The sequence below is a fragment of the Orbicella franksi genome, chromosome 9, assembly GCF_964199315.1.
Source record: "Orbicella franksi chromosome 9, jaOrbFran1.1, whole genome shotgun sequence".
Classification (NCBI taxonomy): Eukaryota; Metazoa; Cnidaria; class Anthozoa; order Scleractinia; family Merulinidae; genus Orbicella; species Orbicella franksi.
In genome coordinates this window covers 23,331,882-23,343,064 of record NC_138153.1, presented here as the reverse complement: position 1 = coordinate 23,343,064, position 11,183 = coordinate 23,331,882, and the positions used below count along the sequence as shown (strand labels likewise).

The 11,183-nt window shown below is 39.3% G+C and overlaps 1 protein-coding gene across 1 annotated transcript in view; it reads left to right on the top strand.

The window, feature by feature from the left end:
- Positions 1 to 6,339, top strand: part of LOC145496628 (uncharacterized) — a 22,196-nt gene extending 15,857 nt beyond the window's left edge. The window contains exons 9-14 of the mRNA XM_081476335.1: positions 181 to 246; positions 909 to 999; positions 2,716 to 2,811; positions 3,206 to 3,271; positions 3,585 to 3,836; positions 4,372 to 6,339. Coding sequence (XP_081332461.1) covers positions 181 to 246; positions 909 to 999; positions 2,716 to 2,811; positions 3,206 to 3,271; positions 3,585 to 3,836; positions 4,372 to 4,709 — 909 coding nt within the window. The 3' untranslated portion in view covers positions 4,710 to 6,339. The remainder of the gene's footprint in view (positions 1 to 180; positions 247 to 908; positions 1,000 to 2,715; positions 2,812 to 3,205; positions 3,272 to 3,584; positions 3,837 to 4,371) is intronic.
- Positions 6,340 to 11,183: the final 4,844 nt, after the last annotated feature.

Genomic DNA, 11,183 nt, shown 5'->3' with positions numbered 1-11,183 from the left:
CCTTGAAGCATCTTTGTCCACATGCAAGTGATGCAATTCATTTTAGGAGGTAAAACACCTCATTGCAATGTCTTACTGGCCTTTAAAGGTCATTAAAACAGCTGCAGTCAAGCGCCAGCTCAGACGCCTTGCACCTTGTATGTTAGTAATTTTGTGCGTGTTGATGAATTACAATTGCAGGATAAATATGAATACTTAATTCCTTTAGAGAAGGACGAATGCACCAAATTTAACTACTCTATAAAGGTAAGTATCAAGCAAGCTTAACTTTAGGGGGTGATGGTACCTTCACTTCTAAGTGACCTAAGTGTACACAGCATATATACTGAAGTCATCTTGTATAATGAAAGACGCGAGAAACTGTTGTGCTTTTTATAAAAATCAAATCGCTCATTTTTATTAGGACATATTACATATTCATTATGAGTATAAATCTACTAGCGTTCTATCACCAATGCCACCTACCTATTCTGTTGAAGATAGTAGCCTAGTAGCGTGAAGTTGTTAACAAAATGACGGCGGCTTCTTTGCGTTCTCGAAGTATCTGTGAAGAGGATTTAGATAAAGTTTTGAAGGACTAGTATATTTATACTAAAATGATTAGATTATTCGCTTTCGATTTCTATTTCTATTTCTTTCTCGAGCTCAAAATCTAATTGTTAAATATGATATATAATAATAATAATAATAATAATAATAATAATAATAATAGTAATAATAACAATGCAATACATTCGTAGTGAGCTACACAAAAATATTACCAATTAACCTCGGCTACTTAGAGGTATGAAATGAGTTTTTTTCGTGTTTAACTCTCGATTTGCTAGAGTTTTATATTTAATATTTGCAAGGGTAAATTTAACACAGTTGTAAAAAGTCAGAATCCTAATCGCACCACTTTTTTTCAGCTCAGGGGAAAAACTAACAAAACGGAGACCAAAACGTTTAGGGTGACAGTGTTAATTCCACCACCGATATTGCCGACTCCAAAGCCTCCAGGTTTGTTTTAGTCCTCACTTTTATCTCCATCTGTTAGACATTCTTTATCTAGCCCCAATGAAACTGTTGTCTGTGGGGCCTAAGTGGCTCTCTTGTGCTTGTAATACGTGTATATCAATGCAAAACGATAGTTAATTTTAATGTTTTAAGTGTTCATATAGTTTTACCCTGAAGAGTTAGTACACAGTCCCCTTGTCTCTCGACCCAAACCCCAGGTGTTAGTCTAAATTCTGAAAGTAAAAATTCCGTCCAGTCACATGACACAATAAATCGTTGAATTCAAATATTTACGAGGTAGTTATAATCAAGCTATGCTCGAACGCAACCTAAAGATGCAGGTGGCTAGCACGGCAAAGTGTATTTTTACAGATACAGTGTATGCACACAAACTACAGTTCACCGCGCGTTGCTATGTTGGATTCGGAAAAAAAAAGGAAAATGGAAAGGAATAACCAGGAGATTGTAAAAGTGATGAATAAGTGTTTGGTTTCCTTCAAATTTCGAGGCAGCCTTGATTAGGCTTAGAAATAAATAAACTTATCCATGTTTTCGAAGCTCTCAATTAAGATCAGCCGTCAATTTAGATAAGTGGCGTCACCAATCGAAATGCGAAGACATCAAATACCAATAACAGACCTGATGAGGATTTCTGAAACAAAATCGTATGGTAGTCTATATCATTGCTCCAAACTGGGATGGAGTTTGTGAAAGAATCAGACTAAATAGATTAAATCAGTGGCACTCAGACAAAAGTTCTGTAAAAAGTGCGTAAAAAGAGGGAAAAAATACAATTCTTAAATTACATGGTGTCATCATTACCACTAATAATAGGTTATCGCAAACAGGCCTGGGGGAACACCAGTGCGGGAACACTATTGAGTTGAGGCTAACCACATTTCTAGATAAAAGTGCATATGTACATGATAGCTTTGGAATTTACGGGCACCTGCTAGTCATTTATGGGCACTGCGCTAAGGTCAATATCAAATGAAGTTGCCTTCAAGTTTCCTTGAGTTGTCTACACTGAATGTGAGTCCTGGGGACTTAAACCTGAACGGCGATAGTAAAAGGCTTAATAGCGCTGTCCACGGGATAAATCATTATCCTGTGGAAGCGAGTTGACGAAATGGGCAACGATATCTACTAGATAAATCGCTATCCAGTGCATTGGATAATTATCCAGTGGCAGCGTTAACTGTTGCACACTTATTTCACATAAATACGCATGACTTGTATGGCATATAGACGGGGGACATTCTCTGTTTACATGACCTTTGTTCTTAAAAAACAATGCTTGTTGGCTATTAAGAGGGCCTGTGATATGAAATGGAATTAACTACAGGAAAAGGTTTTCTTTTGTAGATCCTAATAGACCTTTTTCGACTGGGCGGTTTGTTGCCCCATTTCATACCATGTGATGATACTCTTGAGAATTCTTGCTGTCAAATTTTCAAATAGCCGTGTGCATAATAATAAATAATTTTTAGCTGGATAAAAGAACAATTCTCTAGAGAATATCGCGTGGTCTGTAATGGGAAACCAAACTGCCCAAGCGAAAAAGATCTATTGATCTTTAATTCACTTACACGTGTAGTTCATTGTTCTGTAATCAGCAACAATATTTGGTAGAACCCATGTGCAGTATTGTAAGCAAAAATACCAGACAAAACACACGGCTGTGTTGTTTGAATGCTGCCGACTCACTTCCTTCTTCAGATAATTCTAAGAAAATTATGATGGCTGCTTTTGGTGCTGTTCTTGGATTTCTCATTTTTGGCCTTCTTGTGATGTACAGGATTTTCTTCCGGCAAGGTAATGTTCTTAGTTTATAGTATTTACAAACAGTTTACTAAGTCCACGGTGTTCTATTGTTAACAATAGTAGGCAAGTAGGTTTGTTCGCGGTACTAAAGAAAATCTTCAACCCAAAAAAGAACAAAACAAAACAAAGAAAAAAAAAAACACAAAAGAAAAACACACAGGCTCAATAAGCCGTATTCGTATTCTCGGTATTGGACTGGAACTAGCATGCAACTGAGGCTAATGTGGCGAGTCTTATCAAATCTCGTTTTAATGACATTCCCCGCATGCATTAGCCTCAAACACAGGCTAGTTTCAGTCCAATACCAAGAATACGAATATGGTTTACCACTGTTGAACTGAACGTGCTGAAAATGTTGGGCCTTTCTTATTTTACTCTTTTGTAGTGGTTATTGATCTTCCTGATCCTCCTTCACCAAGGCCTCCTTCCGATCATCCTTTACTTGCGTCTGGTAAGTTGCATGTTGATACAGTACTTTTTTATCTGGTATTAACTTACAAGTTATATATTTCGAGAGTATATATCTACTCTGTATGGCAGGTATAAGAGTGTAGAGTTACATTAGCAGCTTCATATACAAAAGCTGTTACTATAATTTTAGATATGTAACATAATGAAGTTCGAGGAGTTACCAGCGGAACCTGGATCTAAGTCCAATGGGGATAAAATAAATAAATAACACAATTTATCGCTCAAACAGTCATTCAGTCTCTTAGTCAATCAATCAGCAGATTAATTTACAATCTGTTTCTGTTATTTTTCAGACAAGACGCGGGTTTTTATCATGCATACCAGATGTTGCGACAAGTGTAGCTTCGTGGTGCATTGTTTCGGTGAAGTCCTTAATTCGACGGAATTGATCGAGGCTAGCATAGACATGTGGAGTACCCTTGATATTGCACCCAATGTACCCCGTTGGTATGAGGACCAAGTGAAGCATTCACACTGTGTTATAGTTCTTGCTTCAAACAAAATGTCTCTTAGATGTCAGAACGCGGTGGAAGAAGGAGATGATCGTAAGTATTTCCAAATTCATTTCGATAGGTAGCTTAACAGAGAAACGAATGACACAACAGTAGGGTAAGGGTAAATCCTTCCAGCAACAAAAAGCGATGCAAAGTTATATTCTTTGGTTTGGAAACTAGCGATTCCATGGTACAATCGAATAATAACAGTAAGATTCAGGATCATTTTAAACTTTCAAAAATTTAATGCGGCTCTGAAGCCTACCTACATAATTTTTTAAAACTTTTCAAAAAAGTTACATCTTGACATGCTTATCACAATTCGATAATAAAATATGGGTTTGACTGAGCTGGAAGCTAGAACTAAGGGTGCTTTTAACAGGCTGTACCATTGCTATGGTAAACTATTATGCCACTAAGATGATCACAACTTGTTCACCAATGATTGGGCATTTATGTGATACCAGTGGTGGAATATTACTTGATAGAGTGTGGTAGTATTGACCTGTCAAAGTATCTGCTGTAAAGCGCTGAAAATTGTCACCAGCTACCTTAAATGATTGTTTTTGATATCGTTACATTCTAGCCTTGAATATCAAATGCCAGTTGAATCTTGTACGAGGACAGATCGCTCAGAATCCTGATGTACACAGATTCATCCCTGCCTTCTTTACATGCAGTGGCAACAAGAAAAACATTCCAGAATTCCTGTCCTCCCGGTGGAGTCATAGACTGCCCAAAGAAGTTGACCGTATCATTTTTCATTTGCTTAATGTGGAGAAGATTCAACCGTATCGCACTCAGCCCATCATTGTGATGGGTGGCAATGGTCATCCATTTGATGAAAAGAAGAAGGAATTAGAAAGAGCAGTGCTGGAGGCAGAATTGTATCATAAGAAAAACAATAATGCACAGAACGCGTAAGCGAACTACATGTGGTCTGGACAAGACAATTGGGAATGGTGGGCATATACAGCTGCTTCGTAGGTTGTCCAGCAAAGGCGTAATAGCGTACGCGACAATTACGAAAGGTTCTTACCGCTGAACTTCATGATGTTTTCTTCACGTTGAAACACCATGAATTTCAATCAATCAACTACCACAACACCTAACACCTTTCGGGATCTTCGCGTGCTCCTTTTGGCTTCTGTAGGACAACCTTTCTCGAACCAGGTGCATTTGATGCCCTTTCTCCTTCCTTCCATTTCTTTGCCATTTAGTGATTCCTCGTTCGGCTCAGGGAAATATGCAATTTTCGTGAGTTTTTAACCTGTAAGTAGGCTGATCGTGTATTATTTTAGTAGATTAGGGAAGCATCATTCCGTGATTTTATTGCTGTAATGACATAGCTATTACAGATATATCAAAGATAAATTGTCAGAAATGGAAATTCTCTACTCTGAACTCTCACGTAGTTGTACAAATCTTTGCATTGAGACTAAGAGCCAGAAAAGTTGTCATCATAGTCAATTCGCTGTACTTAGTTCACTTCCAAATAATAAAGACAACTTTTTTCAGCAGCTTTCTCCATGAGTTTGGCACGATTGTGTGCAAGGGTTAGGGCCCTTGAAATATTCTTATAATGCGGAGTGATCATTAAAAGAGTTTTCACTCTTTCCAGCGCTGAATTCTCCACTGCTTTTGGGGGTACTGTCCACTCCATCCACCCCATATTACAGATAGTTTTTAAACTCCTTTTGGACTTTAAAGTTTAATGAATTGAAGCCTTGGATTCCATTCTCAACTGTTTAACTGCGACTGAGAGGCACTCCCTCTTTCGAACTCCCAGCGAATTCGCATTTGTACACACCGAACTTCTGATTAAACTTAGCGTTCAAAAGATGAGACTCAATCCAGAGTCCCAGTGTTAGATAACGCCGTACCCGTACTAGTTCGTGAAGTAGTTACATAAACAGAAACTCCTTTGTAAGATTCTGAGAAGGATCAGGAACGCTAGCTCCTCCAGTACGCGACATTTCCAATGATGCCTTTGAGGGGCTCTCGCATAACTTACAATAGCACCAGCCCCTGAGGATTCCTTCTAGGGATTTATCCCACTTACAAGGACGCCAAACATCCCAGCCATTTTCCAAAAAAATGTGTAGGGAATATAGGAGCTCAGAAGGAAAAAATATAGGAGATTGGTGGATTTAGGACAAAATATAGAGTTTTGTAGCAGGATTTACAGACCCACTCAGATGCGATACTAGTTGAAAAATAATTTAATGAGTATTTCACATTATTGCTCGGGCTTCCGTAGGAAAGCCCGAGTCTTAAAATGCAAGCGTTTTGGTCGCCAAAAGGGGGGTCATGGTCCCTGGCGTTCCATGCGTAGACAGTGGAAACTGGGAACGAGAAACGTGACATTGCTCGCTCTTCGTGACAGAACACAGGCTCCCCAAGCTCTCTCTATGAACCACACAAGCAACACAATATGGAATCGAATTATAAGGGATTATATGGGATTTTCTACAAGATATCCATGGAGGTAGTTAAAAGTGAAAATTCTCAATAAAAATGGCTTACCTTATTCCAGACGTGTGTTGTTTGCTCCTGGTGTGGTTATTTTACCGATTGTACTTGATTTAAGATTTGTTTACTATACTATTATTGTAGACATTTTCAGGCATTGCTACCTGGTTTTGTTAGTGTTTAATTATAAAAGATTTCGTTCCAAATATCTGTAGAATGGAATAATTAGAAAGGAAATACAGCTTTTGAAATAGAATTAGAAATGGAAAACGTTGCGTCCTGATACAGAATCCAAAGACTAATTGGACCTTGAAACTTGAGTGTGCTTGGCCAACGAAAAAACTTGATCTGTGAAAATCTCGAAACGAAAGCAAGTTGGCAGCGACGTCAGCATAAAATGGCTCAAATCAGTAGAATCCCGCCCTTATAGTACTTGCGTCGCCATGGAAACTGTCAAAAAACCTGCGAACCGTGAAAACAACGATTTTCCGTTATTCTTCGAACCGCAGCAAATAACAGTTCTGTCCACAGGGAGCCCAAGCTCTCTCTTCGAACCACAGAAGCAACACAATATGGAATCGAATTATAAGGGATTATATGGGATTTTCTACAAGATATCCATGGAGGTAGTTAAAAGTGAAAATTCTAAATGGTCTAAATCATCCATACGGATGTGGAGCTTAGAGAACACATTTGATGTTGTCAGTGTACATAACCTTTGGCTCCTTTCGAGTTAAACATCTTGTGTTATTTGCCTTTAGAAACACTTGAATTTCCAGCAAATTATATCACGTTTATAATAGCTCGCATCAAACAATCACCGTACGCGGACTGTTTCTTTCACCCCACGTTTACTGTTTATGACTAAATTTGTCTGCCATTTTGAATATTCCTCAGTACAGCTGTCCTTCAGGGCTCTTCTAAGCTATTTTTTGAGGGGTAAGAGTTAGAGCCTGAAAAAAGAATGATCTGGGGGTTTTAGTGCTGCGTGAAATATCGAAATGTTTCTCGGTCCGATTTACGGCGGTTTCAAACCGCTTGAAAAGGCTTCTCATTGTACATAAGATAGTAGAGTTTCTACAGAGTTTTTTGGGGCTAAGGCGATGGCCCAAATTGTTTTCAAGATAGCCGTGAATGTTACGCCTCTTATGTTAGCGTACGTTTAGCATTTCTCGTTATGTGAGTAAAACCGTTTCAAAACATCGTTCGTGTTATCGACAGAGGGAGCACGAAACCTGATGGGTGTCTGGAAAACCCGAATAGGAGAGGGACATGGGGATTTGCGGTGTTGCGGTGTTGATGTTTTTTTGATGCGGTGAATAAAATCTCAACTTGCGGTGTTGCGGTGATCTCAAACCCTACGGTGTGCGATGTTTGTGTTTTTTTACGCTGCGGTGTTCGGTGAAATGAAATTGTTTGCGGTGCTGGGGGTTTCTGATTTACCTTTCTCAAACCTAAATTTGACCTAAATTTAGCATGTAAACTTCGTTAATCCATGCTAATTTATGGCAAACACGTACCATTGAGGTTAATAATTTGTAACAAACTACAGACCATCACTTTCTAGTCAATCTTCAATATGCTTCGGCTGACAAGTAACTCTACCTCTGCCACCCGGAGCTCAGTGCTCAGCAGACACGTGGAGGAGCGAGGACACAAACAATCCTGGAAATTCTGGAAACACCAAGGCCGAATATAATGTATTATTGACTGCGCAGCTTTTTTCTATGAAAAAAGGAAAAGGTGGCGAAAACCACCGGCCACAAAATATTTTCAGATGTCGAGTCGGCAGGGAAGAAACAAGGCTTTCTAAGCTAAGAAAACTTTGTAAATTACACACGTTTGCTATTTTTTCCTTTTTCTCTTCGGCTTCGTCCATAGGTCATTCTGATACCGGTCTATACCCGCTCCAAGGTCCTGCGACTTTCTTGACCTTCTATTTTTTCAAACGAATATCGATATCGAACGCAAACGCAGCTAGTTCCGGAAAGCAATACTTTCAGTCAAAATAGGGCTTCAGGCATTAGCAGTATCGACATATGCGCAATGAAAAGCGTAGTGATGTGTTTATTTTGTGGAAAATTGTTGAGGTATAAAAGTATTATTTTAAGTGTAGATGAACGAATCATGGCGCTAAAAATACGTGTTGCGGTGACGATGTTTCGTTGACTTTTCTTGCAATGATGCGGTGTTCGTTAATTTTTTTTTGCGGTGTTGCGGTGTTTAGAACCTCCCCCCCTCTCCCATGTTGCCCTCAAATAGCAAATAGCGAATAGCGAATAGTCCCGAATAGTGCAGATAGTCTCGAATAGTGCGAATAGTGGCGAACAGTCGAGAAAAGTGGCGAATAGTGACGAATAGTCGTCAATAGTCACCGCTTTAGATCTAATATCCAGCGTTAATTAATTATCCAAATAAGCAACAGAATTTCAGCGAATTTATTACCTTTTTTTCTCCGGACTCAGGCTAGGAGGCTGTCCATCGCCGACATTAAGAAAACAGAAAACACAAGGATAACCTAATAAAGACGTATTTACGCTTTTGCAGCGGTTAAAACAGAAGAAATTACGTTTAGAAACACATTTTGTCCTAATAAGCGTCTGTGCCTTCTAGCGGAAAAATCCCATCCTGAGGTGCTTCTGGGTATCCTATTTGTTACTGTTTGCCACTATTTGCCACTATTCGAGACTGTTCGCCACTATTCGCACCATTCGTACTATTCGCTATTCGCTATTCGGGACTATTTGCTGTTCGCTATTCGCAACTATTCGCTATTCGCTATTCGGGTTTTCCAGACACCCCTTAAACATCGCTGTGTGCGTTTTAGATCGTTTTGTGATACGAACACGCTTTTAGAACGTAGAATAGATTTTCAGTGAACTAGAAACGCTTATGTCATGTTATGTTTTGCTGGTGTTATGTTAATTCATATGATTGCGTTAAGTTTCTCATGACCCGTTTTACGATTCTCGGTGAAAAAAGCGGGAAAAACAGTTTGTTATCTTTTTTTGTGTTACATGGATGCGGTACTGTTTGTTATCTTTTTTGTGTTACATGGATGCGGTCATGGCTTATCTTCTTATCGTCCCAGAGAGAATAGAAACATGCTTGTCATCTTTGGCGGTTTGTTTGTGTTATGTTAATTGCGAGAAATCGCTAACTTGTAAAATCTGAGCGCCGCTACTAGTAAATCGCAAATTGTATAAATTTTGTAAAATCCGCAAGCCGGTGCTTGCTGATGTATTAGCATCAAGTTGTAAATTTTACAACAATGTGCCGAAAAATCGTTGAGGCAACGAATTTTTGTAAATCTTGTAAAAGTTAACGAAAAATCGCAAAAGTTATAATCTGGTTGCTGGCACTAGTAAGTGGAATAAGCATTACAAAGCAGTGTAAAAAATCGCAAATTTCGCAATGAGTTGACAAAAAATCGTGAAGTTAGCGAAAAATCGCAAATTTTGTAAAGTTTGTAAAATCCACAAGCCGGTGCTTGCTGATGGATTAGCATAAAGTTGTAAATTTCGCAACAATGTGCCGAAAAATCGTTGAAACAGCGAATTTTTGTAAATCTTGTAGAGTTTAACGAAAAATCGCAAAATTTGTTAAATTTGAAACTGCAACGAGAAGTCCGGTAAAATTTGTAAAATTTGTAACTGCGTTCAATCCCCCCCCACTCCCCCGAAAAAACTGTCCTAACCCTAACCCTGCGTTTCTCAAGCATCTCTGCGGTTAAGGATTTCTGGCCGTTTCCCTGACCTTTCCCATGGGAATAGTCCGTATGCAAAAAGTTCTTCCAATCTAACCTGACTGTAGTCAGTTACCCACCCCTAAGTCCTAACCCTAAACAATAGCCTAACCCTAACCCTGCGTTTCTCAAGCACCTGTGCGGGAGAGGATTTCTGGCCATCTTCCTGACCTTTACCTTTGCAATAGTCCATGCGGGTAGAATTTTCCTCCGGCGCCTGTCTGTGGCGGGTTTCCCACACCCCGTCCTAACCCTGGGTTTCTCAAGTATCCTCTGCGGGTCAGGATTTCTCGCCATGTTCTTGACATTTTCTATGCAAATAGTCCGTGCAGAAAAGAATTTTTCCCTCCATCATGTCTGTGGCGAGTTACCCACCCACCCCCCTTGCGAGTGATTACCCTAACCAACAGCTTAACCCTGAGTTTCACGAGCACCTCTGCGGATGAGGATTTTGGACCATTTTTCTGACCTTTCCCATGGGAATAGTCCGTGCGCAAAAAAATTTTCCCCTGCAGCCTTTCTGTGGCGAGTTACCCACACCACACAAGTCCTTACCCTAATTAACAGTCTAACCCTAGCCCTGTGTTTTTCAAGCACCTCTACGGGTGAGGATTTCTGGCCATTTTCCTGACCTCTCCCATGGGCCTCTCCCTCGCAACAGACAGGCTGAAGTGGGAAAGTTCTTTTGCGCACGGACTATTTCGTTCGCTTATAGCGTTACATTTTTATCACAAAAACTAATTTAAAACTAATTTAAAAATCAACCACAACAAAATAATCAGCCATTTATGCAACATTGAGCTTGTGACGTCATTCGGGCCCGGGAACCGCGCGGTCGGTATGAGCATACCAATGACAGTCAACATTCTTCCTTATAACTATCTACCTTACAACAGTGTATCAAGGTAGCACTAAGGTGCAGGATTGCGGTTTATCAAAATATATTGATAAAACATCATTAGTTTGGTTATTGATATTTCGATACTTTATTGATATTTGGTGATAATAGAATGATAATATTGAGAAATCATTTTTATCACATTGTGCATATCAAATATCAAAATATCATTATCATCGGAGATTATCATGATAATTGCTGAAAAATCATCATGAGAATAGCACGGAAAAGTACACTTCAGAATAGCAAGCAATCATATCATGTATCACTCTTGTTCTCAAAT